Genomic DNA, 27,130 nt, shown 5'->3' with positions numbered 1-27,130 from the left:
GCTGGCTCAATTCTTGAAGCTTTGCAATGTCTCCCATTGAGCTACATGTGGCTGCGTCCTCCACCTTGGTTTACATGGTGTAAGGGGTCAGCAAAACGAGGCAGACTTTTGGATGATGGTTCAAAATATGCCATTTTATTAAATCATAAAAGTTATTAAACACCTCAGTATCCCTACTCTGGATTTGCCTGCCTAACAAACTAAAGGGAAAAACTAACAGCACACTGGGCCCTCATATTTAAACATCAAACCCACAAAGTAAATAAATGGCAATTCAGATAACATCAACAGTGATATACACAATTTCTTGATAACATCTTAGTAACCTGGGTGAACTCCCTTACCCAGGATTAAAGGTAGATTCAGCTCCAAAGTTCAACCAAAAAAAAAGAAACATGGAAATCCATGTAGCTAGTACAGTCTCAATTCAGTTCTTGATGTTGCAATGTCAAATTAAGGTTTTGTTAACCAACGTACCAACAACAAAACGTTTCATCTTGGTGAAATAAGGACTTTTCCCTTCCTCAAAATAGCATCAATGTTATTCCCAGCCACAATGCTTTGCCTCCACTTCCAATAATCCAAGAATACTTACCACAGTTCAAAAGAAGAACAAGTTACTTCTTACCTTGTAACTTTCTTTCGATGGGATGTTCCTCCGACGTATTCCTTATCTTAGATATCTCCTTCCAGCTCTGCTGGCCTCGGAAAAATTTTCTCTAGAGGGCGCTGCGCATCGACGTCCGCCGAGTCGATGTCCCTCGACAGCCGCCATATCGACGTCGACGTCATCCTGCCTATAAAGGCCGCGCGCAGCGTCTGTTGCTTAGTTCCGTTTTGTAGCCCACAGTATTTCTGTCTGGACCAGACTAATCACCCTGAAGGAGCGTTAGCTGCAACAACAAGGGAAGTAGAACTGCGGGGATGGATGGGAGGGTTGATAAGGAATATGTCGGAGGAACATCCCATCGAAAGAACGTTACAAGGTAAGAAGTAACTTGTTCTTCGAAGGGATTGTGTCCTCCGACGTATTCCTTATCTTAGATAGGCTCCCATAGCAGTATTCTATTATTGGAGGTGGGAGTACTGACTTCACGCTGCCTTCTATTGATGAATAGAGTGCAATACAGCCCTTCTAAACCTAGTCTCTTGACTGGAGGAGGAATCCAAGTTGTAAAGTCGTGTAAAGGTATGGACGGACGACCATGTGGCGGCCGCACAAATGTCTTTAACCGGCACTCCTCTTTTGAGGGCCGATGAAGCTGCAATACCTCTGGTCGAATGAGCCCTAAGGTTTTGAGGGGGCTCTTTTCCTGCCAGTTTATAACATTCCAAAATGGCTAGAATGATCCATCTGGAAATGGTCTGCTTAGTTATTGGTAACCCCAGCTTGTGACCTGTGTAGCCTACAAACAGCTGGTCTGCTTGTCTTATCGTGGCCAGTCTACTGATGTAAAAACTTAAAGCCCTTCTAGGGTCCAGCCTGTGTAACCTCTCTTCCTCTTTCCCCGTATGAGGAGGAGGATAGAAAGATGGCAGGGTAATCTTCTGAGTGATATGGAATTCAGAAACCACCTTCGGAAGTAAATTAGGCTTCACTTGCAGGACAACTTTGTTTTTGTGAACGATTGTATGAGGGGGTTTACAAGAAAGAGCTTGTAACTCGCTCACCCTTCTAGCAGATGTAATTGCTATTAATAAAACAGTTTTAAGGGTAGGAAATCTTAACTAACAAGAATGGAGTGGTTTGAAAGGTGTGCGCATCAGGAAAGTTAGGACTAAGTTTAAATCCCATAGGGGAACCTGGAATGGTCTTGGGGGATAAACGTTGGTTAACCCCTTTAGAAACTGTATTACCAAGGGTAACTTGAAATAGGATGGTTCTTCCGCAGTGCGCTTAAAGATGGATAGCGCTGCGAGATATCCCTTAATGGTGCCAACTTGAAGGCCTGAATTCGCCAAATAGAGTAGGAAGGACAAAACCATTGGTGTACCAGATGAAAAGGGGTCGATATTCTTTTCTCTGCACCAGCTGCAAAATCTGTTCCAACGGCAGCGGTATAAAGACTTTGTTGCTGGCCTCCTTGCCGAAAGCAACACCTCCATATCATCATCAGGGAGGTCCCAATCCTTGTACCTCAGCTTTTCAGAAGCCAAGCGTGAAGGTTGAGGGTTTTGATGTCTGGATGGAGAACCTGACCTCCCTTCTGTGAGAGTAGGTTCTCTCTGAGTGGAAGTCGAATTGGAGGGCAGATGGACAAGTCTAGAAGGTCCAGGTACCACGTTCTCCTAGCCCAATCCGGGGCAATCAGGATCATGGTTTTCCGGAATCTTCTCAACCTCCTGATCATTTGAGGAATGACAGGGACCGGTGGGAACGCGTACAGAAGCGGAAACTCCCAGTCCACTATGAACGCGTCTCCCAGAGCTCCTCTCGGGGGAAATTCCCTTGAGCAGAACAGATCGCACTTCCTGTTGACACTGGTGGCGAACAGATCCACCTGAGGGGTTCCCCAAAGGGCGAAGATCTCTTGAAGGACTTCCTGAGCTAGTTCCCACTCGTGGGAGACTGTGCTCTGCCTGCTCAGAGCGTCCGCTGTCAAGTTCTTCTCTCCGGCTAGGTGAACTGCCGATAGAGAGATTCCTTCTTGGATTGCCCAAAACCAGAGCTGCATCGCCTCTCTGCACAGGGGTAGTGATCCTACGCCTCCTCTTTTGTTGAGGTAATGCATGGCCACTGTGTTGTCCGTCATTATCAGGACATTTTTCCCTTGTACAGCTGGCAGGAACGCCTTCAGCGCAAGTCTGATGGCCCTCAGCTCTAACAGGTTGATATGTAGTCTGGACTCCGATGGAGACCAACAACCGCTGATGGTCAAGTCGTTGGCGTGGGCTCCCCACCCAGTGAGTGAGGCAGCCGTGACTATTGTTATCTCCGGCCAGGGTTGCCAAAACTGTTCTCCTTTCAGAATGTTCTCCTGACAGGCCCACCACTGAAGGTCTCGAGCCACCCTGTCGGGAACCTGAAGATCTGTCATTCTTCCTGAGAATTGTGACCACTGAGTCCTCAGTGCCCACTGGAGGGATCTCATTCTCAGGCGAGTCTCTGGCACTAGGAACATGCAGGATGCCATGAGGCCTAGCAACCTCAAAAAGTCGAAGGCTGGGAGACGTTGGGCATCTTGGAACTTGGTAACCATCTGTAGAATATCTTGAGCCCTCACCTCTGGTGGCGAGGCTTTTCCCAGGGAAGTGTCCAGGATCGCTCCGATGAACTGGAGTCTCTGCGATGGTATCATTTGTGACTTCTTTAAATTGAGGGAGAAGCCCAGTCTGTGAAGGGAGTGGCAAACGTGATTTAGCTGGATCTGAGCTTGTTCCGAAGATACAGCCCTGATCAACCAATCGTCCAGGTAGGGGTAGACGTGAATCCCTTCCCTCCTTAGACTTGCCGCCACTACTGACTAACTTGGTGAAGACCCTCTGGGCGGAGGTCAGCCCAAATGGCAGCACTCGAAATTGATAATGAGAGTTGCCAATTGCGAACCTCAGGTATTTACTGTGTTTGAGATGGATAGGCACATGGAAATAAGCGTCCTGAAGGTCCAGACATACCAACCAGTCCTTGAACTGAAGGGCCTGAAGGATCTGAGAAAGAGTTACCATCTTGAATTTGTCTTTCCTGAGGAATTTGTTCAATTCTCGCAAATCCAAGATGGGTCTCAGTCCTCCGTCTTTCTTTGGAATGAGAAAGTAAGGGGAGTACCAGTCCTTGTTCCTCTCCGCTACAGGTACCGGTTCTATGGCACCTTTCTCTAGCAGGTCCAAAATTTCCTGCAAGTGGAGCGGATCTGGAGCTTTCTGAGAGCTGATCCCCGGTGGATGACTCTGAGGTATGCGTAGGAGAGGCAGGCAGTAACCTTGGGCAACTGTTTCCAATGCCCAAGCATCTGACGTGATAGCCTGCCATTCTGCCAGATGTTGAGTTAACCTGCCTCCTACAGGTGTCCTGTGAGGGAAGTCCTCAGAGTGGTTTTGGGGCGGCTGATGCAGATGCCGATGGTAAAGAGGCACCTGCTGTTGCTGCGGCTTTTGAATATCTACCCCGTCCACCTCGGGTAGTTCTTCTTTGTCCCCTTTGAGCCGGTCGTCCTCTACCTCTTCCGAATGCGGAGTAGAAGCGAAAGGACTTGCCCCTCGCAGAGGTTCCTTTGGGACGAAAAGGTGTCTGACGGATTGCAACGCCTAGGGATTTTGCTGCTGCTTTTGATGTTTGCAGTTTCTCTAACGTGTCATCTGCCTTTTTCCCGAACAAAGAAGAGCCATCGAATGGCATGTTCAAGAGCCTGGCTTGCACATCTGGGGCAAAACCAGACTTTCTCAACCAAGCAAATCTCCTGGTTGTTGTACTTGCCGCCATTGCTCTGCTGATACTGTCAGCCGAATCAATGCCCGTCTGGAGGGATTTGCACATAGCGTCTTTACCGTCCTGTATGATATTTAGGAACGCCTCCCTTTCTTCTCCCTCCGGGATGCAGTCAGCCGCTGTAGAAGCACACTCCCAAAGTGTATGGCTGAATCTAGCAAGGGTGCAAGTAGCATTAACAGATTTTAACGCCATGCTACATGCCGAAAAAACTTTCTTTGCCGTCCTGTGGGACGGTAGGGTAAGCAGTCTTGACGTCGGTAGAAGATGCTGCCTGTACCACCAGACTTTCTGGGGATGGGTGTTTTGACAAAAACTCTGGGTCTGCAGAAGATACCCTGTATTTTGTAGACAGTTTTTTTATTTACTGCCGGGACGACATCTGGGGTTTCCCAGTTCGTCATAATCTTCCTCTGAAGAGCTTTATGAAAGAGCACTACAGGATCCTCCTGTGGACCTTTGTCAAGAATATCCGTGAGGTCATCTTGTTGGAAAGCCTGTGAAGGTGTAGACCACCCCATAAATTCTGTGATCCTGGCCATTAAGGCTCTATAGGGGGTTTCAGCATGCTCCCCCGGGTCTGGCCTAGCAAACTCCACCTCAGGGGAAGTGTCTAACCCACTTGCCTCATGTAAGGAATCATGAAGATCCTTTAACCTGCGTTCTTCTGAGGATAACTCCTCTCTAACTGGGGTTGCAGGTCCCTGCAACTCAAATGTGTCTTCCTGTTCAGATAGTTCACCGTCTTCCAAAATTGAGGACATAGTTCTCAATTGTTCTGAACTCACATAGGGTGTAAACCCCATCTCCAAGGCAGAGGGTGCCAAACTTGTCATAATCGGCCTCGAAAACGTCAATGTCGTCGACGCCGAAGGCTTCGGGCGTGGCGTCGAAAACAAAGGGGGAGGCCTCGAGGACCTCGACAGAATTGGGATTCTGCTCGAGGAAGTCGACGCCATCGTCATCGAGGACCTGGGGATAGCCACTGGGTGCGTCGTAACCGTGACTTTCCTTGGCGTCGACGCCGGTGTCGAAGATGGCGTCGAGTCGACAGACCCGTGTGTCGAAGGTCCCTTCGACAACGGCGTCGAAGACATCGACCTCAGCGTCGACGGAAACTTCATCGATGGCGTCGACGGAACCTTCGAAGAAGGTTTTGAGGTCATAGCTTTACTCGAGGGTTCGAGACACGCTCGAGAAGCTTCCTTTGCCGGGTACTGCGACTCGCGGCGTTTTTGACCTTCGGGTCATTCGACCAGAGCATCGCTCTCGGCAGTCTTCGAGGGGGTCGAGGCCGCTTTCTCCAAGACGCTCATCATATTTTTGCGGAATTCCTCCCATTCAGCACGGGAACTATGTTTCGTGGGGCAAGGGATTCTCTTTGGAGAAACAGAGGAAGAGGAGGACGGAGAAGGGGATCTTCGACGTCTCCTCTTCGAGTGCTTCGATCTCGAGGAGTGATGGGACCCACTCCGAGACCTGGAGCGCGAATGGTGACGAGGAGACGAATGTCTCGACTTCGTCGAAGAAGAAGAACCTTTTAAAGTCTTACCTTTCTCCAGCTTCCCCCTACGCTCCTTCAGGGCCTTAGCTGTCATGGACATACAGTCCTCGCACTCTGAACAATGGTGTTCAGCTCCCAAACACCACAGACAAACTGAGGGTCAGTCAGCAACATCTTTTTCCCACAATCTCGGCATTTTTTTAAGCCGGACTGAGGAGTTGTCGGTTCCGACGAGGAAGCCATCGAGTACGGATCAAATATCTCAAGGTAAATAGGATTAAATTGACAAAACTGAGCAACGGTATTCCGAGGCACTGAGTAACCGCGGAAAAACAGAACTGAGCAACGGACGCTGCGCGTGGCTTTTATAGGCAGGATGACGTCGACACGGCGGCTGTCGAGGGACATCGACTCGGCGGACGTCGACGCGCAGCGCCCTCTAGAGAAAAAAATTTCCGAGGCCAGCAGAGCTGGAAGGAGATCTCTAAGATAAGGAATACGTCGGAGGACACAATCCCTTCGAAATACAACTTCTATAAATGTAAGTGAAACACAGTTCTTGGTTAACAATTAGTATGTCTATCTTGTTAAGATTAGAAATCACAGTAGCTATCTTTGTCAGGTCACTTCACAGCACTTCTACTTCCACAACTTCAGCTTCTACAAGAGTTCATCATGTGGACATACTCATTTGCCTCAGATTTCCACTTCACGTGTGCTACTGAAGTCTTGCATCTACTAAGACATTACAACTTCAGTACTTTGTGACACAAGAGCTTATGACAAAATTCAGTTCCAGGCACTTCAATACCTTCAAATAGGCAAGGCACTGTTCCTCTGAACATCCCTTTTCCAAAGGGGCAGTCTCCTTGCCTCTCTTGTCTATCTGCAAACAACAACCTCTAATTACCTTTAGGACACAGTCCTCTCTTCCTTCTACAGCCTTTAGCAATGTAGGCTGTAAGAACTCCAAAGAATATTTAGAAGAAGCAAGTTTATCTTCACCAACCTCGCCTTCATCCCTCTGCCAACTGTTAGCCAGAGTAATTACCCAGAAGCTTTGGTGCCACTCTCTCGGCTTCAGGTAATGCTTTCACACGTGTATCTTAGTTCTTTTGGCTCACAGCATTGTTTAAATTGCTCTCTGACTTTGGGAAAGGCTGCTTTCAGTCTCAAAAGGGGTAAACTCTTGGCTTGGGCAATGCTTGCTCTCTCCAACTTCAAAAACAATGATTTAAACACTTGACATCTTTTATAAGCAATTTTTTCCTGCGTGAATAATAGTTCACTCTTCCTTTGAGAAACTTAATTAAGCACACGTGACAACTTTGTCATAAGTTTGACATGGTTTAAAGGTTTAACAATGGCTTTCCGTAGTGTTTGCTTTTCACGCATGTGAAAGAGCAAATACCCGATCACACATGAGAGCTACATTTCAATTGTCCCATTGTTAAGAACTCAAACAACTGCTTATACACAAGTGAATAATAAGCTGGATACTGCTGACGGCATTGCTTGTGCAAGGAATCGGAACGGCAGATTTGACTCACCGGCATCTGTGTTCCTTTCTCTGTGTGATGCACATTGTAATGCTTCTGGTTTCATTTGGGACCCACACACTTCCTTGCTGAAAGTGTCTCTGGTCCGGCCACCCAATTAACGAGCCCCTCTCACTCCGGAGACTGGCGGCTTTACAACAGCTCCTCGCATCAAGTCTCAGACATGCTTCTTGCACAGGACTCTCTGCAATGAGGCTCGCATGCGGAAAGGGGGCCTTTCTGCATGCCTTTCCACTGCACAGCCTCTGCGAGTTAGGGGGGAACAGGACCCTCACCGAACAAGCAGGTAAAAGTTGCATCAAAGTTCTGATGTCTTCCACTTATGCCTGGATTGCCAACACGATGCCTTCTGTCTGCCTCTGCTAGTACTGCACAAACTCCAGCCACAGGTCCAGCTCCTTCCAATTGCCTGCACCTGAGGGGGGCCTTTTATGCCGCTAAAGTTCCTTCAGGTATGGGCTATTAAACTTAATTGCCTGACTAGTACTAATACAGCCTGACTCTTCAACCCTCTGCCTTGTGCCAGTATTTATGGGATTATGGGACTTGTATTCCCAAACAGCCATCAAAAATGTGGGATTACGGGGAAAGTTAAACAGGGGGGTTTCCCAGTCTTCCTGGTCTGTGATGTGGTCCTTCCGCAGTACACTACCCCCGGGTTGGGATCAGGAAGTGTCTGCCTTTCCCTGGCCACATGAGAAGGGTTCCAGGCCAGGTTTCTGGGAGGACGCATTACTGATTCATCACAATGGCCACTCATTCTGGTTACTTTCTGCATTAAGCAAGCCTTCTATGTATTCTCGTGCGTCTTGTGTTTCAGCATAGAAAAGAGTATATGTTTTCTAACCTAGTGGATTCAAGCATTTTCTTTGCGTCTACATGCAATTTGACTTAGTCCTTGTGTGTGTGGGATGTGTATGTGCGTTGTGTCTAATGCACCTTTGTGTGTTGGCCTCAGCCATGACGTCATTTGCCTTCATGATTACAGCTTGTTCCGTTGCTCCATCGCCTGCAGGTCTATTGTCTCAGTGACATTGTCTGGATAGGATCTGTAAGGCTGCCTCATAGAGTAAAGTCTCTCACATTAGCGATACAATATTAATTTGAGCAAATTCTAGCAAATAAAGGAATAATTAAGTGAATGCAACTGATATGAGAAAGGTTTACTGTGAAACCCAAAATAAGTTCAGACAGTTTACAATTTAGAATTCAGTTTAAGAATACCCCTCTGTCAAGCAGCTGCTCACCTTGGTCTCAGCTCGACACCTGTCAGACTCTTTGAGGGATTCCAGGATCCTGTTGCCTGTAACTTAATAACAGTTGTTGGGATAGTCATTAACGTGAAAAATACATGGTTCTGAAATACAATTATGATTTGAAAACGAACTACAGCAGCTTATTATTGCAAGCAGAATCTACCCTTGATCCTAGAACCACCTCAGATTGGCTACAAATCTTGCCTAAATTCAACATCCTACTGCTACAGACAGACCACCTCTTTCTGCTGTAAACATTATAGCCAATGATATAGCAGTAGAAAACATCTGATGGCATATAAGAATTGGGTAACATCCTGTAAGGCTATCCAGTCATATCGCCAGGAAAACAACGTTGGTTTTCTCCCAGTGTCCCACAATTTCCCCACATATTCCAGGACTGGAGTTTGTTTTTAGAATTATACTGGTTGTAGAATGGTGTGGCAGTAATTAAGGGTTTTTGATAAACAGTCTTTCTACTTCATTTTGGAATTCTCTGGTAAGGCCAACGAAGGGGAGATATTTAGTCTCTGCCCCTGGAGCCCACCTTGAGATTCCTATAGCTGTGTAGTTGAATTTGTAAAGTGTATCATACACTTTCACTCGTATGGTGATTGAGGAGTGGGAGGTTTCCTGAAAACGTAGGAAATATATCAACAATTAATAAACATTACGTACACATTCTTCGGCTGCAATTCTGCTTTCAAGTATTCACATGCTTTAAATGGATTATAAGGCAGTATTTGGAAATAGGGGAAGATGAGTGTCACCAAATCTCTCAACTTAACAAAAGGGATGTGGAAGCACTGACTTGTCCCACAGAAGAATCCTCCCACTCATGCACACAGACTGTAGTATTGATGAAGGCATGAAACTTCCTCCACGTTTCCGTCTTGCATGGAGAGCAACACATGTAGAGCAGTTGTCACTGTTCTACACTAGTGAATTGGGCCAGTCAAATCCATGGATTGCTCTTTTAGCCACTGTGTGATAATAGTTTAACATGTGACCCTTCTTGCGACTACTTGTTAAGAGTGCTGCTGGTGTAAGGGGTCAGAAATGTGAGGCAGACAACTTTGTGAAGGTTTTTCAAAAGATGCCATTTTATCAACTCAAACGGGCCCCACTATCCTTACCCTGATGAGGATTTCCCTGTCTAAAATAAACTAAAGGGAACACTAACAAAAGTACTCTGCCACACACACTTAAACATACAGTAATGCAACAAGGTAATGCACAGCAGTTCAAAGGCAACAAAATATAACACTGAATTAATAGTCCCTCCTCCTAATCTGGGTGAATTTCCCTTCAGAGATTCAAGCAGGATTCTGTTCCACAGTTCCAAAAGAAATAAGGAAATCCTATTTTGTAACAAAGTTCTAACACCGTTCTTTGTGACTCCAACATAATAACAAAAGTTCCAACACTTTAGAATTGTTCAACAAAGGTTCCTTTGGAATCGTACCAAAATGTCGACCTGAAAATTGCGACGGCCGAAATAGCAGACTTTTATTTTTACCCCCCCCTTACGCCACATATATATGTGGGGGGGAATAGAATATAATAATAATGTGGGGGGCTGCGGGAGGTCTCCCCCTGCATACATATGTGGTGTAAAGGGTTAAAAAAAAAGTCTGCATTTTCGGCTGTCGCAATAATCATAGATCCGTTCCTTCTGTTCCACTTGTAATCGTAAGACTGAAAACAATCTTGGCATAAACCAAGGTTTCCCTAGTTCATCAGTATTACCCTAAATGGTCTCTGTCAGGATGCTTCTGCAACAACATAATAGTTCTGAGGATATAGAACATTTCTGCAGCAGTTTTAAACAATTTTTGCTTTAGCAATTAAAGTTTTGGCAGGATAATTTGTTAACACCACTTCACAGCACTTCATCAACTTCCACCTGGTTTTCTCCCATGCCAAGCCTACTACTTCAAAGTTCGCTGTTAGGGTATACTCCCCTGCCCGAACAGTAAAGTGTTATCCCAACTTCTGATCTGGTATACTTCCCTGTGTAAGGAACTTGTGGTGGCAACAGTAAAGACAGACACAAGTGATCACAGTTCAAGGGTGTTTATTAAACTGTATGCAGGTTGGAAAAACGCCAAATCTAAACCTAAATCTAAGATGGGAGCAAGTATCGACCATCAAATGAAAATAAGGCGGTCCTAGTTGCGTTGTGTTAAATAAAAGGGCGTAGACTAAGAAAAACCTATTGCCAACTCCTTACAACTAATACAAAAGGGTGTGGGATAGTTTTCAAGAAAAGAAAGAAGTGTCCACAAACAATATGTCAGAATGCGGTAGCCTGATTTCCCTTCCTCGCGTTTTATTACACAGGATAATGTGGGCCTTTGGAGTACAGTTCACACTTCAGCTTTCCCAGCACAAGCTGACAGTTCCGTTTCAGAGTCTCAAGAGCCTCGACGGCCAAGTCACTTTTCAGCAAAAGTCTCTTGCCTTGGAGGGTCAGTAAACTAACACACAAAGTTCCTTTTCAGGTATTCTTTGCGTGATGGATTCACCCTTAGGTCCCCCTCTTCCGGGCACTGACCCTTCACCAATCGTATTCCGCAATCAAAAACAGTACCCTTTCAGTGGGTTTAGGGTGATAACTTTCACCCCGGGATCCCCTTCTTCTGGGCTCAAATCCCTAGAACATTCTTTCAGTATCAGGGCCTTGGGTAGCTCGTTCTCCTGTTCCGAGGGCCTGAGAGGTTTCCAAAACAACAAACACACACAAAGTTCTGTTCTATGTATTTGTTGGATGTTGGCTTCACCCCTGGGTCGCCCTCTTCCAGGCGCAGACCCCTCTCTGCTTCCAGCCTCCCTCTGCCGGATTCACTATGGCTTTTCCAGCATTCACCAATCTTAATGTCTTCATAAACAGTTCACCATGGACATCCCTCAGCTGGGTTCACGTTTGTCAACACACTGTTTCGGGTGACTTTAGACTTTGCCCCCTTTTCATCAGCGTCCCTCTTCTGAGTTCACTCTTGCCAACTTCTCATTCACATTTGCTTTCAATGTTTGCGTGATTCACTTCCCTTACTTCCTTTACAGTTCTTAGGTCAAAGGATTTCGACTGTACGGGGGATTTTGCTTAACCTCCTGCATGACCACTTTGACCTATCCTGGCGGCTCTCCTATGGCCTCCAGATGGGGATTGACCAGAGTTTTTCAGAGCAACACCCACACGTTGCCAGTCCCCTTCTGCAGCTCGTCTCCCCCTCAACAATGTTAAAGTTCTTTGAACTTCTCTCACTTGCTACTTTGCGACTTCACCACAGTCCAGTTCTTATCGGTTCCCCCTTCGACTCACCATCTGTGATGAACCACTTGGCTTTCCTCTTAACTGGATTCAAGGCCGGTACCATGGAAGCAGCAGTCTCCCTCGCTCCGGCTTATCAGCGTCGATACACTCGGTGTACCGTGGACATCTGCTGTAGGAAACTTGGGCTATTGTCCTCTGTTTTACGATTCCTTCTGCAGAGGTTTCGCAGGGTTTTGTTGAGAAGGGCAAGGTTGTGTCTCTCCTTGTCAGCCTCTCGATCTTTGCCGCCTTTGTCCTCTTCTTGAACTGCCGGGCCTGGACAGCTGTCTCGTCGGGCGGTCTGCCTTGCTGATACTGTGCTCTTTTGCTCCACCTTTTATCCCTGTGGGGACAAGAAAGGGACGTCAGCTGTGTGTGAATATGGTCAATTGCCTGACTGTCCTGACCCTTGGGTTGAGACATGTCAGGTAAACAGGTTGCATATTAGTCCATTGTCTTTCGTGTCGGGAGAAACTGTTTGTGTCGGAAAAGGTGAGTTCTTGCGGAGTAAGACGGGGAAGAGGTGTTATACAGAATTATGACCCTCGTATTAGAGGGGTTTTTGGTGATCTCGGAAGGGTGGGTTTTGGAGGGTTTGTGAGGTAAACAGGAAAAGCTGAGATCGTGAAATGAACAGAGGGAATTGTAGGACCGGTAGTGTTTTATCAGGGTAGACTGGATGTTTTATCAGGGTAGACTGGATGGTTGGGAATTATCAGAGGGACGTGGAGAAGAATGATTGGGAGTAATCTGGTAGAAAACAGGACAGCAGGGATACTGAAAGAGATGGTTTCTGAATATGACAGGGTTTAAATTCATGCACCATATTAACTGCTACAGTATGGATTGTCCACTTGCACCATATTTACTTGAACTGGTTTGTGGACTTGCTCTTCTTAGTATGCATTATCAAGACATTTGATTTATGGATATTGATCACTAGACCATTGCTTTCTGCATATAATGCCAAAGCATTAAGGTTCCTTTGAAGCACTATAGGGGTCTGGTCAATTATGCCAAGGTCCTCAGCATATAGCAGCCAGGACACCAGACTAATGGTAACTTTAGGCGGAAATGAACGAGGCAAGTCTACAAATGTATTCATATCTCTAATATAGAAGTTAAAAAGTGTAAACGCTAGAATACAGCCTTGTTTGATACCACAGTGAGTTAGAAACGCTTCAGACAAATCGCCTTGAGTTCGTTTTATTCTAATAGAGGCATTTGAATAAAATTGATACAGCAGATTTCAAATTTAAGTGGGACAACCTGCAACCATTAGTTTAGTCCACAATAAGTCTCTGGAGACAGTCAAAGGTTTGCTTAAAATCTATAAAAGCTAGGAAGATGGGTTGTTTTGTACTGATAGCGTGCCTCTTCATAGCAGACAGCAAAATTAAGTTAACTGATGTTCCCAAGCCTTTGACAAATCCTGATAGATAACGATCCAACAGGGCAGTTGTTTTAAGCCATTCGCTAAGGTCTCGCAGTACCAGTCTTGCAAAAATGTTACCTGGGATATCCAGTAGGGCAACTGGACGGTTATTTGTGGGATCATTTCGATTCCCCTTCTTAAAGACTGGAATTAAGACTGACTCTTTCCAAGAGGATGGAATCTGACCTGTGGCCAAGATGTTTCAAAATATAGTTTCCAAGATGGTCACCTATTGGTCAGAGTGGGCTTCAGTGTGGAGTTTAGGGCCATCAGGGCCAGGGGCTCTTGAAGTGCTGAGTTTATTAATTAGCAGGAGAATATCTGTACGGTCAAACACTAACTTGGCTGGCTCAGTTTTCAGAAATTGAGGTCGACTGGTCTGGCTGGGCAGTTTCAGAACAAATCTGAGAAGTGATTGGCTCAAGGTTGTTCACTTACTCTATTCAACATCACGGAAGAAGATGCCTTAGGATTACCCTCCTTAACTAAGCCCCATTTCTGGGCACTTGATTTATTATTGCAGCCAGCATACATTCACCATCAAGTTTTTTATAGATCTTATATTGTATAATCACATTTTTGTAGTGTGTGCGGAGACTCACACATTCCTTCTTAATATCTTTATAAGGATCTTTTTTGAGCTTCTTAATATTTCTACACAATTGTGATTTAAAGGAGTCAATGAAGGCATTATAAGCATGTTTATGTTTGAACATAGGCTGGAATCCTTTCATGGATTTTTCAACAAAAAGCTGAAGGGTACCCGTGTAAGCAGGGTATGTAGGCGATGATGCTGAGATGGTAAGGTCAGTTTGAAGTTGTCTTGGGAGGGATTCTAATTTGGGACTATTTTATTCTATTTCTGCCTTCATTGAGTGCAATGGGGCAATTCAAGTATTTGCGAGGCTTGCTCTCAGGCATCAGTCACATAATTTGCAAAATATTATGATCGCTAGATGAGGAGGGAATGACAGTAACACTTTGGATAGCGTTATCATCAGAGGAGGTAAAAACATAATCCAAAATAGCACAGGACGAATATCTCTTCCATGTAGCTCATTGGTCACAGTGTCGTTTACCCCTGTGAAGTTCCTTAGAGTCATCAAATTAAGCCATCTTCTGCTCTCGTTGCCAGTGCTTTATTAACATTTGGTATGCATCTAATATTCAGGTCACCAACCACTAGTTTTGTTTGAATCTGGTTATCGTGTGCAATGAGATCTAGCATTTGATTGATGAGTTGGAAAAATCTGTCATCTGAAATAGCCATCGAATTCCAATATAGATTTAGAATTGCTGTATGTGAACGAACCCAAGGGAAAACAGGGATTTGTTGCTGATAATTTAATGAACTGAATACCAGGATGTGGGGAGCCCATGGCTCAAGCTTGATTCCTAATTCTAAGTTCACTGCTTTCATCATTCCTGCATCCGGCTGCCTTTGGCTTGCTTCATTGCCGGAATCCATGAAATGTCATAGCTTGGCCATGTGGGTTGTGAGGTTATCCACGTTTCTAGTAAGCTAATAATGTCAAATTTAGATAGAGTTTGTTCTATCTTGTTTGAGTAAATGTTTGAACCCTCTGGTGTTCCATACTGCCATTATCACATTCCGAGATGGCACTGTCTCATGACGTTAATGGATTTTGGTGTGATTGGTGTTTATAATGGCTTTTGATAGCCACCACCATTTTTGCTGACCTGGACGTGAGGGATGGTCCTTAAAATAGACTTTGAAATAAATGCCCACTCCCCCCTCACAATTTATGAAAAGTGGTTCAAATTTGTGCTGCGGTGGCTGGTCCGTGGTAGTGTGGGTGCAATGGGTTGCCTGCCTCATAGTAGCTGTATTTGCATCTCTGAGTATAAGGTTCAGCTATAGTATGTCTGTGATGGGTTATCTGGCTCATCTTTGATGTATTTGTGTTTCTTTGTACGTGTAGGTCAAACCCATGGTTCCTAAGTTCATCCTTTGTGTTGCACAATAGTTCCTTGACAATCGGAGAAATAATTGTTAGCTCCACTATGTCGATCTTGGAATTGTTAATAAATCTTATGTATTTAATATCTTGTGATTGAATGCGTTTTATAATTAGTACGGTCTTAAAAGCAGTTAAGAGTGTTTGGTGTGGGAAGGGATATACTTTTTGACTATTGATCATTTATACTATTAGACTGTCCGAACGATTGGAAGGGGGCCTACTAGAATTGTTATGGTCATTTCTGGACTTTTTGGGACAGATCAGAGACTCCATCCGAACCCTTTCCTGAGGAGAGGTCAGTCTTTTAGGTTTATCTGGATTTCTTAGTTGGGGGTATTCCCTGTTGATTTGATTATGATTCATGTTCATGGATTGATGCAGGAGTCGCACTCTTTTTTGCTCCAGTAATGAAATTGGGGAAATCATCTACAGAATCAACGGTGCACGTTTCCTCTCATCTAGATTCTTTCAGTGTCCATGATTGATGCAAACTCTTGTGTATTGGATCTATTTGAGGGAGAGACAAGTTAAGAGTATGTCAAGAGGTTCATCAGTTCATCCCAGGGGGTGGTTTAGCTGCTACAGTACGCGCCAGAGTCGCAAGTGACTAAATGCATTTTTTAGCTATATTATTGCTTGTTCTTACAGCGGCTGGCTGGTTTTTAGTGTAATTTGTTTTGAGCTAATTTTTCTTCGTAACCTTATTTGCGTTTCGTTAATCGAAATAGTTCAAAAAAGTGGTTCTGCCTCCATTTCTTCACAGATTGATTCTTGCTCAGCTGTTTCTTGCTCAGCTGTAGGTTCAATAATCACAATTGTGCTAGACTCAAACTGTGTTTTGCTGCAACAAAGAGCTTATCTGACCAAATCCTCTAGTATTTCACATGTCTGGGTACCCATTCCAAAGTCAAGTGGTTTAGATCCCCCACATATTGACTCACTTTGTTTCAAGGGAGTGTCCATTTTTGAATGCTTTAGACAATCATTAGTACGACGGATCGTTTAAAAAGCCAGGCAGTCTAATTTGGCCGCTAGTGCATTCAATAGCAAGGCATGTTGTTCCGTTTATAACTCCAATGACTCAAATATTTTGGTCAAACTGTAAATGCCAGTATTGATGGCTGATAAAGTAGTTTCATACATGTAGTTAGGGGGGAGGTCATCCCAAATGATGGTCTCGGGGTGGGTTTGACATAAGGCATGGCATAGAATGTTGATGAGAAACGATGAATTTGCTGATTTGGGATATTGAATCAGAGAATTGATCAAGTTTAAGGGTAGCTTACTTCTAGAAGAACAAGTTACTCTCTTACCTGGTAACATTCTTTAAATGGGATGGTCTGACAACGTTTTCCATATCTTTGACAGTAATCACCACAGCTGTGCTGCTTCGGAAAATTTTCGGCGTCTGCATCCTGCGTCGATGACGTCAATGCGCCGTCCCCGAGGACCTCCTCCGACGGCCGACGTCACCCGATGTGATAAGTAGGAAGCACGACGCCCGTAGCCTCAGTTGTAGTTTTCCCCCCCCAGAACGTGTGACACCAGTCTTCTGCCAGTCAGACACACAAGGCCTTGCGGAAACGTGAGCTGCAATCACATAAGAAATTCTGCAGCGGGGAAGGTAGGGAGCGAGCAATATGGAATACGTCGGACCAACCCATCGAAAGAACGTGACCAGGTAAGAGAGTAACTTGTTCTTCGAGGGGATTGGGTCCTCCGACATATTCCATATCTTTGACAGACTCCCAAAGCAGTACCAAAGCAAGGAGGTGGGGAAAGAATTTAGAATACAAATTTAGCATGCCCAATCAAATTGCGGAATAAAGGACTGCCTTGCCAAAGGCCAGATCCTGTCCTCGGATGTAATCGAGGGAGTAGTGACGTACAAAAGTATGTACCGAAGCCCAGGTGGCTGCATCACAGATGTTACGAATAGGAACACCCCTCTGCAGGGCAGTAGATGCAGCCATACCCCTGGTAGAATGGGCCCGCAAGCCAGCCGGTGGGTCCTTACCCGCCAAGGGGTAACACTCGGCGATAGCCAAAATAATCCAACGAGACAAAGTCTGTTTCGTCACAGCTTGTCCCAAACGCTTTCCAGCGTAACCAATGAAGAGTTGATCGTCCACTCTGACCCGGGACATGCGTTAAATATAAAAGCTCAACGCTCTCCTAGGATCAAGCCTATGGAGCCTCTCCTCTTACTTACCAGGATGCGGAGGAGGATAGAATGCCGGAAGAACAACCTTCTGGCCCAAATGAAATTCCGAAACCACCTTCGGAAGAAAGGAAGGACGAAATCGAAGGACAACCCTGTCCTTATGAAACACAGTGAAGGGTGGCTTAACTGAAAGTGCCTGTAACTCACTCACTCTGCGAGCGGAAGTAACCGCAACCAAAAACACAGTTTTCAGAGTTAACAGTCTCAAAGGGCAAGAATGCAAAGGCTCAAACGGAGCACCCATAAGAAACTTAAGAACAAGATCCAAATCCCAACCTGGCACCAGAAAAGGTGACGGAGGGAACACATTAGTGAGCCCTTTCAAAAACTGAGCAATTAAAGGAATCTTAAAATAGGAACATTCTTCGGACGAGCGCTTAAATATGGACAGTGCCGCCAGGTAACCTTTAATGGTACCCACTTGCAAGCCCCTGTGGGCCAAAGAAAGCAAAAAAGACAGAACCATGGGAATGTCACATTCAAAAGGATCCACATTCTTAACTCTGCACCAGTCGCAGAATTTACGCCAACGGCAACGGTACAGAGACTTTGTTGCCGGCTGTCTGGCCGAGAGCAACACCTCCAACACGTCTTCAGGGAGGTCCCAATCCTTATACCTCAACCTTTCAGAAGCCAAGCGTGAAGGTTGAGGGATCTGACCTCTGGATAGAGAACCTGACCCCCCCCCCCATCCCGCGAGAGCAGATCGTCTCGGTAGGGAAGACGACGTGGAGGGCAGATGGACAAGTCGAGAAGGCCCGGGTACCACGTCCTCCGGGCCCACGGCGGAGCAATGAGGATCATCCGGGAACCGAACCTCTCTAACCTCTGCAGTACTTGCGGGATGACGGGGACTGGAGGAAACGCGTACAGCAGTGGGAATGACCACTCCACCACGAACGAGAATCCTAAGGCTCCTTTTGGAGGAAATTCCCGCGAGCAGAACCTTTCGCACTTCCGGTTGAGAACTGGAGGCGAAGAAATCCACTTGAGGGGTCCCCCAAAGAGCAAAGATCTCCAGGAGAATCTCCTGAGCCAGCTCCCAATCGTGAGAGATCGTGCTCTGCCTGCTCAGAGCGTCCGCACTCTCGTTGTCGTCTCCGGTCAGATGAGCAGCCAAGATCGAAACTTCCTGCTGGATGGCCCAGAACTCGAGCTGCATCACCTCCCTGCACAGAGGAAGTGACCCTGCCCCCACTTTTTGTTGAGGTAGTGCACGGCCACCGTGTTGTCCGTTAGAATCAGGACACTCTTTCCTCGCACAGTCGGCAGAAAAGCCTTCAGGGCTAGCCTGACGGCCCTCAGCTCCAACAGATTGATATAGAGTCTGGACTCCGACGGAGACCAACGACCGCTGACTGTCAACTCGTTGGCATGAGCTCCCCATCCCTTGAGGGATGTGTCCGTCACGATCGTCACCTCCGGCCAGGGTAGCCTAAATGGGGCCTCCTTCATCAGATTGCCTTTGACGGCCCACCACAGAAGGTCCTGGGCGACCGGGGCGTCACCTGAACAGGGTCCGACATCCTGCCGCAGGAAGGAGACCACTGGAGCTTGATTGCCCATTGCAAAGATCTCATCCGCAACCTGGTCTCTGGCACCAGAAGAATGCAGGATGCCATGAGGCCGAGCAGTCTCAGGAACTCGGACGCTGGCATGCGCGCGCGACGCATGCGGAACTAAATACATCGTCTCCCAGCGGCCGCTACTATTATCCTCTGAATTTTCTTCCCTTTACGAGAATTAATCCCGCCTCAGCCGCCCACCAGCGGAAGCGGACCCACTGGAGCTGCTGTCGCTGCACTTCAGAGAAGAACCGGAGCGGGGGACGCCAGAACCAGCCTGCAGACCGCTGGCGGATGACCCGCGGCCATCGCGGCGCGAGTGGGAGAAGTTGATCGCCCCTCCCCCCCCCGAGACGCTGAGAACGCTGTGGCCGGAGGCTTGCAAACGAGACCCCGCAGCGCTCCCCTGGCGCCGACGAGCGGCCGCTGAGGCCCCCCCCCACCTTCTCCACCCTCGGGACAACGCAGAGATACGGTCCGGGGCCGAAACACCCGGAGTTGTTCGCACAGCACCCCTCCCGATCCACGAGAGAAACGCTTCGCCACATCCTGACAGACCTGGGGGCCACTCTGCGGGCCTGCTCGTGGCCTGGGCTTGCACCGCCAGCCTTTCCCCTGGGGTCTCCTCCCCCCCCCCTCATCAGCGAGGCTGCAACACCCGGGTCGAGCGGCAGCGCGGCAGGGAGAGCCGCGAGCTGCGCTCCCCCGCTGAGGGAGGACACGCTGCAAACGGATACATCCGCAATAAGGTACACGTGTGTGGGGGGTGGATGTTTTGCCTTATTCCCCCCCCCGCGGCCCTTTTTGCAACTAGCCTGCTGCAGAGACCACGGAGCCCGCGAGGGCCACTGCTGCGCCATAGACCAGCACCATACCAGCGCTCAGAACGCTGTCACGGCCCACGAGACATATCTGCAGCAAAACGACACTGGGAGTGTGGGGACGAAAGGCTCCTCTCCTCCCAACCAAGTGAGCCCCCCCTTGTCCACGGTGGACCCCAGGACTTGGCGCGGACTGTGGAACTGCCCTGGCCCCCCCTGGGGGACCTAAACCATTGCTGGAACCGCAGAATTCACGGGGGGCCACCCTATGCAGTGAAGATAGACACTGGTCAGCCCCACAGCAGCGGATGAACAGGGGCATGGTCCTCCCCACGAGACGCCTACGCAATTTGGCTAAGATCCCGGGAACCACGGGGGCCACTCTATTTGTCGGTGATAGGGACGAGCCATTACCACGCCACCAAGCGAGATTGACACGTGCAGCGACGGCGCTGCTGCCACCCTAAACGTGACTTTTGCAGAGGCTCGCAGTGTGCACCCTACACAGCCTATACACAATCATCTGCCCCATACAGGACCTCTCCCGACCCTGCATTTAACCCCAGTGCGCGTACATGGAGCACCCGGATCCCTGCTACAACAGAGCCGCTCGACCAAAAGCATGGGAAAGGAGAAAACCAAGAAGCAAACGCTACAGAGCAAGATGGACCTCTACACCGCAGGGGCCCCTACCCAGCGCGAGCCCAAGCCCCCAGAAGAAGTGGGCAACCCTGGAGAACCCTGCGACCCTATCTATCTCTTTCTCAGACCTTATGAAAGCGATTGGGGACACGAGGACATCCTTGGAACTTAAAATGGGTGGCCTATCCTCTGAGATGTCCCTTATACACCAAGACCTCCGCAACTTATCAACCAGGGTGGAACAGAGGGTGTCTGACACTGAAGACGCGGTCCACCGCATGGAACAGCAGCTCACCACGATTGCCCAAAAAGTGACCCAACTGGAAAATCGCGCTGAGGACAGTGAGGGGAGGGCGCGGCGCAACAATCTCAGGATCCTCGGTATACCAGAGAAGGAGGAAGGCCCCAGCGCAGAACTCTTCTTAGAAGACTGGCTCACCCATGTCTTTGCCCCTAAGAAGCTATCCAAATTCTTTTCCGTGGAAAGGGCACACAGAGTCCCCACCGGCCGACCTACACCGGGAGCCACGCCCAGAACAATGATCGCACGTCTACTGAACTACCGCGACGCGATCCTACAAATGGCAAGGGCCGCCGGCCCGATCACATACAACGGCTACAAGGTTGGTTTCTATCCCGATTACACGAAAGAAATCCAAAAAGCCCGCCAGTCTTTTGACTCCGTCAAGAAGAAGCTCCAGTCGCTATCCATCAAATATGCCCTCTTCTTCCCGGCATTGCTAAAAGTCCAGTATGAGGGCGCTACTCACTTGCTTTACAACCCCAAAGATGCATGGGACTGGCTTGAAACCGAAGTCCTCACGGACGCCAGCGGGAGGCGTGTGCCATCGGGCCCGCCCACACAGCGGCCTCAGACTGGGAGACCCTCGCCCCCTCGTTCTCCGACCAATGCGGACGACGATGCGTCGAGGACCCCTACAGAAAAGGGATGAAGACCCCGTACTAAGGGGACCAAACTGCAGATTGATAGAATGGGAGTGCTCACTTAGCGGCCGCCGCCCCTAATGCGGCGTGCGCGTTATCACAGCCGGGTTATCCCGAAGAAGTTTATAAAGTTATAGGTTTAATGTTTGGGTGACAGGTGCTCCCAGTTGGGGGGAGGGGGGAGTACAGGGTGGGGGGGAGTTTAAGGACTGTAAAGAAACAGAATCAAGAGACAAGAAGGCACAATACAAGAAAACGCTGGCAAAGGAATCAAGCACTGTCTATGGGCCCGACCGCGGACACAATCATCATCCAGGCAGCAGATACACCGACACGAGACGACCCCCAGATGTCTCCCCCGAAAGTACAGCGCTGCACACCTCCCAAAAGTACACGACCGCCACTGATCCTCCCAGATGCCCTGATAAGAGACCCACGCAGATAGAATGAATTCCAACAAGGTAACCGTGCTCTCCTGGAACGTTAACGGCCTCGGCTCCAGCATAAAGCGAAGACTGGTGCTCCAGTACCTTAACCGTTACTCGCCGGACATTGCCCTTCTAAACGAAACACATTTGCTAGGCACAAGCACTAACTTCTTCAGAAGATCCAACTACTCTCACACCTACCAGGCCGGATTCACGACAGGAGCTAGGGGCACGATGATACTCGTCCACAAGCGAGTCCCCCTGCAGGTTAGGAAGGTCAAAACCGACCCCCGGGGCCGCTATGTTATGATACTGGCTGACATCTGGGGCGAGAAATGGGGCCTCGCTGCAATTTATGCCGCCCCCCCTCACAGACGAAAGAACTGCTCTCCGAACTACAGAGCCTGCTACTGGAAGACGAGGCCGATGTATGGGTGATTGGTGGGGACTTTAATGAAGTGATGAACACTGCAGTCGATAGATCTCACAGGAGATCAGGTAACTGCCCTGCCCCCACATCACTCGCCATGTTCGCTGAAGCTCTGGGAATGACGGACACATGGCGCTCACTCCACAACAATGAGGCTGGGTTTTCCTTTTTTTCTGGCGTTCACAAGTCATTCTCCAGGATCGATTATGCCTTCATCCCCCGCAGAATAAATCACAGGCTCCTCGACGCTGAATTCCTCGCAAGGGGTATTTCGGACCACTCTCCGCTCCTACTGTCCATGAAGAACTCCTGCCGTGGTCCGGATCGTAACTGGCGCCTGAACACACATCACCTACGTCTCCCTGAAATTGCGGAGGAACTGGAAAAGAAGACAGAATATTTCGAAAACAACGAAGGATCAGTAGATTGCCCGATCTCGCTCTGAGAGGCGTATAAGACTGTCCTCCGCTGGGAAGTTATCTCGGAAGTTTCAGCCTACCAACGACGACAAGTCCAAAAGATAAAAGAGGCAGAAGTACGTGTCCTGCAGTGCGAACGGCAAACCCTAGAACACTGCACCCTAGAGGCGAAAGAGGCTCTGCTTACAGCACAAGAGGCCCTTAGCAACCTGGCTCAAGACAATGCACGGACAGCCCATCAGTTAGTCCGGAGCCAAATCTATGAACGAGGCGACAAGGCGAATAAGACCCTGGCCTGGTTGGAGAGGCGCAAACAGACCAGGGGACACGTACGGGCAATTGAGTCTCCAGACGGAACACTCCTCACAGACTGACATTGTTGCGGCATTTGCCGCCTACTATGAGAAACTCTATACCCCACCTGCCGAGAGTTTGCCTTCCGAACCCTCACGCTACTTTGACCAGATCGAGATCCCAAAGCTCTCACAGAACCAAACAGACCTCCTGAACGCCAAAATCACTGTAACCGAGGTGCAAGAGGCGCTCGCACAGCTCCAACCCGGGAAAACCCCGGCCCCTAATGGGTTCCCTACAGAAACTTGGAAATGCCTCGGCAGTACACTACCCACCCACATGCACCGTATGTTTCTACGCAGCAAAGAGCTGGGGGCACTCCCCCCGGACCTCAGGAAGGCATGCATAATAGTCATACATAAGCCCGGGAAACCCCCAAAGGAATGTGCCTCCTATCGCCCCATATCCTTGATCAACGGCGAAGCCAAGGTCCTCGCCAGAACACTTGCCAACAGACTACTGCAAGTTATAGAGACCCTTGTCCACCCCGACCAATGTGGATTCATGCCCAACAAATCCATCTGCATGAACCTGCGAAGAGTTCAACTAGCGCTGAGTAGAGCCAAGGAAATACCAGCCCCACTGGCCCTCCTGGCGGTGGACTTTGAAAAAGCATTTGACTCTGTGGAATGGGAGGCTTTGTGGGCAATCATGGCTCGGATGAACCTGGGGCAAACGTTTATATCGTGGGTTAAACTCCTGTATGCATACCCGGAGACCATGGTAAGGGTGAACGGCAGGTCTTCTGGATCATTTCCCTTGGGTCGAGGTACGAGACAGGGGTGCCCGCTCTCCCCGCTTCTTTTTCTCTTGGCCATCGAACCTCTCGCAATTGAGCTTAGAGCTAACACTAATTGGACAGGGTTCGCCGGGGGGGGGGGGCGGGGGGGGAAGAGGACTATCGCTCTACGCGGATGACCTCCTCATATACCTCAGTAACCCACGCACTTCCTGCCCGATTGTCTCCCTCATCCTTAGGGAATATCAGAAATTTGCAGGCCTTGAGGTAAATGAGACCAAAACTATTTACTTCCCGATCCAGGGCGGCGAGTCTGCGATCCCTGAAACCTGTCCATATCATATCTCTATTAGAGAACTTAAATACCTGGGTACACGACTCGATCCGACACTGGGTGGGTTCCTGCAACTTAATTTACAACCAGTAATTGACCGGTTCAATAGAGACCCCTCCCATTGGCAATCACTCCCCCTATCACTAATGGGCAGAGCGGCGCTATTCAAAATGATGACCCTCCTCAGACTGCTGTACGTACTTCAAAACGCCCCACTTGCCATTCCCCGAGACACCTTTGCACTCATTGACAGACGCCTTCGCACACTGCTGTGGGGAGGGAAACAACCCAGGATTGCCCTCGATACGCTTCAGCGATCAGTGTGGGAGGGAGGCATCTGTCTACCATGCATACGCACCTATTACCTTGCAGCCCAGATCGGGGTGGTAAACAACTGGATACACGCAGACCCCACACTCCCCCACATCCGCCTTGAAATAGAGATCATGACCCCGCTAACCCCACTGCAGATCCTGTACACCACCCAAGACCAACCCCCGATGTTACCCGAAATTACACACCATATCTGCCGGGCCTGGCGGGATGCGCACAAACTAATTGGCTGGAAAGGTAAACCAACACTATCTCAACCCCTATGGCACAACGCGCTCCTCCCGGAAATAGTAAAGATGGGCTCCTTCGGTCACTGGTGCGCAAAAGGGATACACACATTAGCGCACGTGATACAAGAGGGCCACCTCCTTGACTTCGAGGCCATGCAAGAGCAATTCGACCTTGCACCCATGGACCGGTTTCGACATGCGCAACTGGCCCACGCCATCCGCACCCAATTCCCTGATACGACAACCATACCCCCCTGTACTCCCATTGAGACCAATATCCTCCCGCAAAGCATTGCCTCCAAGGTCACTTCCACACTCTATCAAGCCCTTAACTCCTTTGGGGCTGCGCAGCTTGACGGGCTCAAAGAAAAGTGGGAAAGGGATATAGGTCAAATGGAACCAGAAGACTGGGTAGATGCAATAATGTCCCCTAGAGAAATTGGTATAGACTCTAAACTCAGACTAATACAACTGAGGATCCTTCACCGCACATACTATTCACGTACTGCCATGGCCAGGTGGGGGGGGACTGGAAGACGGGACATGCCTCAGATGCAAAACGGAACCTGCCACCTTCTACCATATGATATGCGACTGCCTGAGTGTTACAGTTCTTCTGGGAGAGCCGTATTAACATGATCTCTGCCACCCTGGCGACACCAATCCCCAGGGATCCCAAAATGATACTCTTGGGAATCGGGGGTGAAGTTCATCTCTCGAAATATGAAAAGATGTTTTTGGCATTGGCATTTGGGGCAGGCAAAAGATTAATCACGACTAACTGGGGTTCTGCGGACCCTTTGTCTTTGAACCGCTGGAGCAATGAGCTGGACAGATGCGCGGCCTCGGAGCGCCGGATTTATAATGCACGGGGTTGCCCCCGCAAATTCGAAAAAATATGGGGTAAATGGCTTGATGCTAACTGAGATTCGCTGATGAAAGTTGATCTGTACTCCTGTTAACATTGGTTACCTGCCTCATCCCACAAACGTCTGATGGCTCTCGGCCCTACAGAGCTCCTTTTGCATTTTGAAATTGCCTTACTACCATGGTCAGATGTATGCCTATGATTCAGGTTTGTTTTGTTGTTGTGTTATTAAAACTCAATAAACAGAATTATAAAATAAAAAAAGAACTCGGACGCTGGGAGAGTCTGGGTAAGCTGAAACTTGTGCACCATCTGCTGAAAGTGAAGAGCCCTCACCTGGGGAGGAAAAAACAGCCCCAGGGATGTTTCGAGCACTGCTCCGATGTACTGGAGCCGCTGTGTTGGCGTCAAATGGGACTTCTTTAAATTGAGGAAGTAGCCCAGCTTTTGAAGGGAGTGGCAGGTGACGGACAGATGATCCAGGACTTGCTCGGGAGAGCTCCCTCTGATCAACCAATCGTCCAGGTAGGGGTAGACGTGAATCCCCCCTTTCCTGAGATGCGCTGCCACCACCACCATGAGCTTGGTGAAAACCCTCGGGCAGAGGTCAATCCGAACGGCAGGACCCGAAACTGAAAGTGCAAGTCGCCAACCGCGAACCTCAGGTACTTCTTGTGCTTGGGATGGATCGGCACATGGAAGTAAGCGTCCTTGAGGTCGAGAGACACCAACCAGTCCTGAAGTTGAAGGGCCTGGAGGACTTGAGAAAGAGTAACCATCTTGAACTTGTCCTTCCTGAGGAGTTTGTTCAAACCGCGCAAGTCCATGATGGGTCTCAATCCCCCGTCTTTCTTCGAAATCAAAAAATAAGGGGAATACCATTCCTTGTTCCTCTCCGCTACAGGCACCAGTTCTATGGCGCCTTTCTCCAGCAGGGCTTGAATTTCCTGCACATGGAGCGTATCCGGACTTTTCAAAGAGAGGTTCCCAGGTGGATTGTCGTGAGGCCTCTGCCGAAAGGGAAGACAGTAGCCGTGGGTTATGATCTCCAGAACCCACACATCTGAAGTAATGGCACACCACTCTACAAGATGCTGCGCCAGCCTTCCCCCAACCGGCGAACCATGGGACCTGGCCTCATGACTGAATGGTAGCGGCTGCAGCGTTGCCTGAGGGCAAAGAGGCAACTGCCAGAGCGGCCTTGACACCTCGAGTACCCCGTTTTCCACCTCTGGCACTCTTACGGTGGCCTCTTTGACTGACAGCTCCTCTTGCTTTACTGAAGGACGAGTAATAGCGAAAGGAACCTCCCCTCAATTG

General features: G+C 48.5%; 1 protein-coding gene across 3 annotated transcripts in view; it reads right to left on the bottom strand.

The window, feature by feature from the left end:
• KNSTRN (kinetochore localized astrin (SPAG5) binding protein) overlaps positions 1 to 27,130 on the bottom strand; it is a 566,595-nt gene that overhangs the window by 131,501 nt on the left and 407,964 nt on the right. For all 3 annotated transcript variants that reach the window (XM_069637536.1, XM_069637534.1, XM_069637535.1), the window contains exon 7: positions 8,737 to 8,798. In XM_069637536.1, coding sequence (XP_069493637.1) covers positions 8,737 to 8,798 — 62 coding nt within the window. The remainder of the gene's footprint in view (positions 1 to 8,736; positions 8,799 to 27,130) is intronic.

This window comes from Ambystoma mexicanum, chromosome 14, assembly GCF_040938575.1.
Source record: "Ambystoma mexicanum isolate Mex_15411 chromosome 14, UKY_AmexF1_1, whole genome shotgun sequence".
In the NCBI taxonomy this organism is placed as follows: domain Eukaryota; kingdom Metazoa; phylum Chordata; class Amphibia; order Caudata; family Ambystomatidae; genus Ambystoma; species Ambystoma mexicanum.
This window is presented reverse-complemented; position numbering and strand designations above follow the sequence as displayed.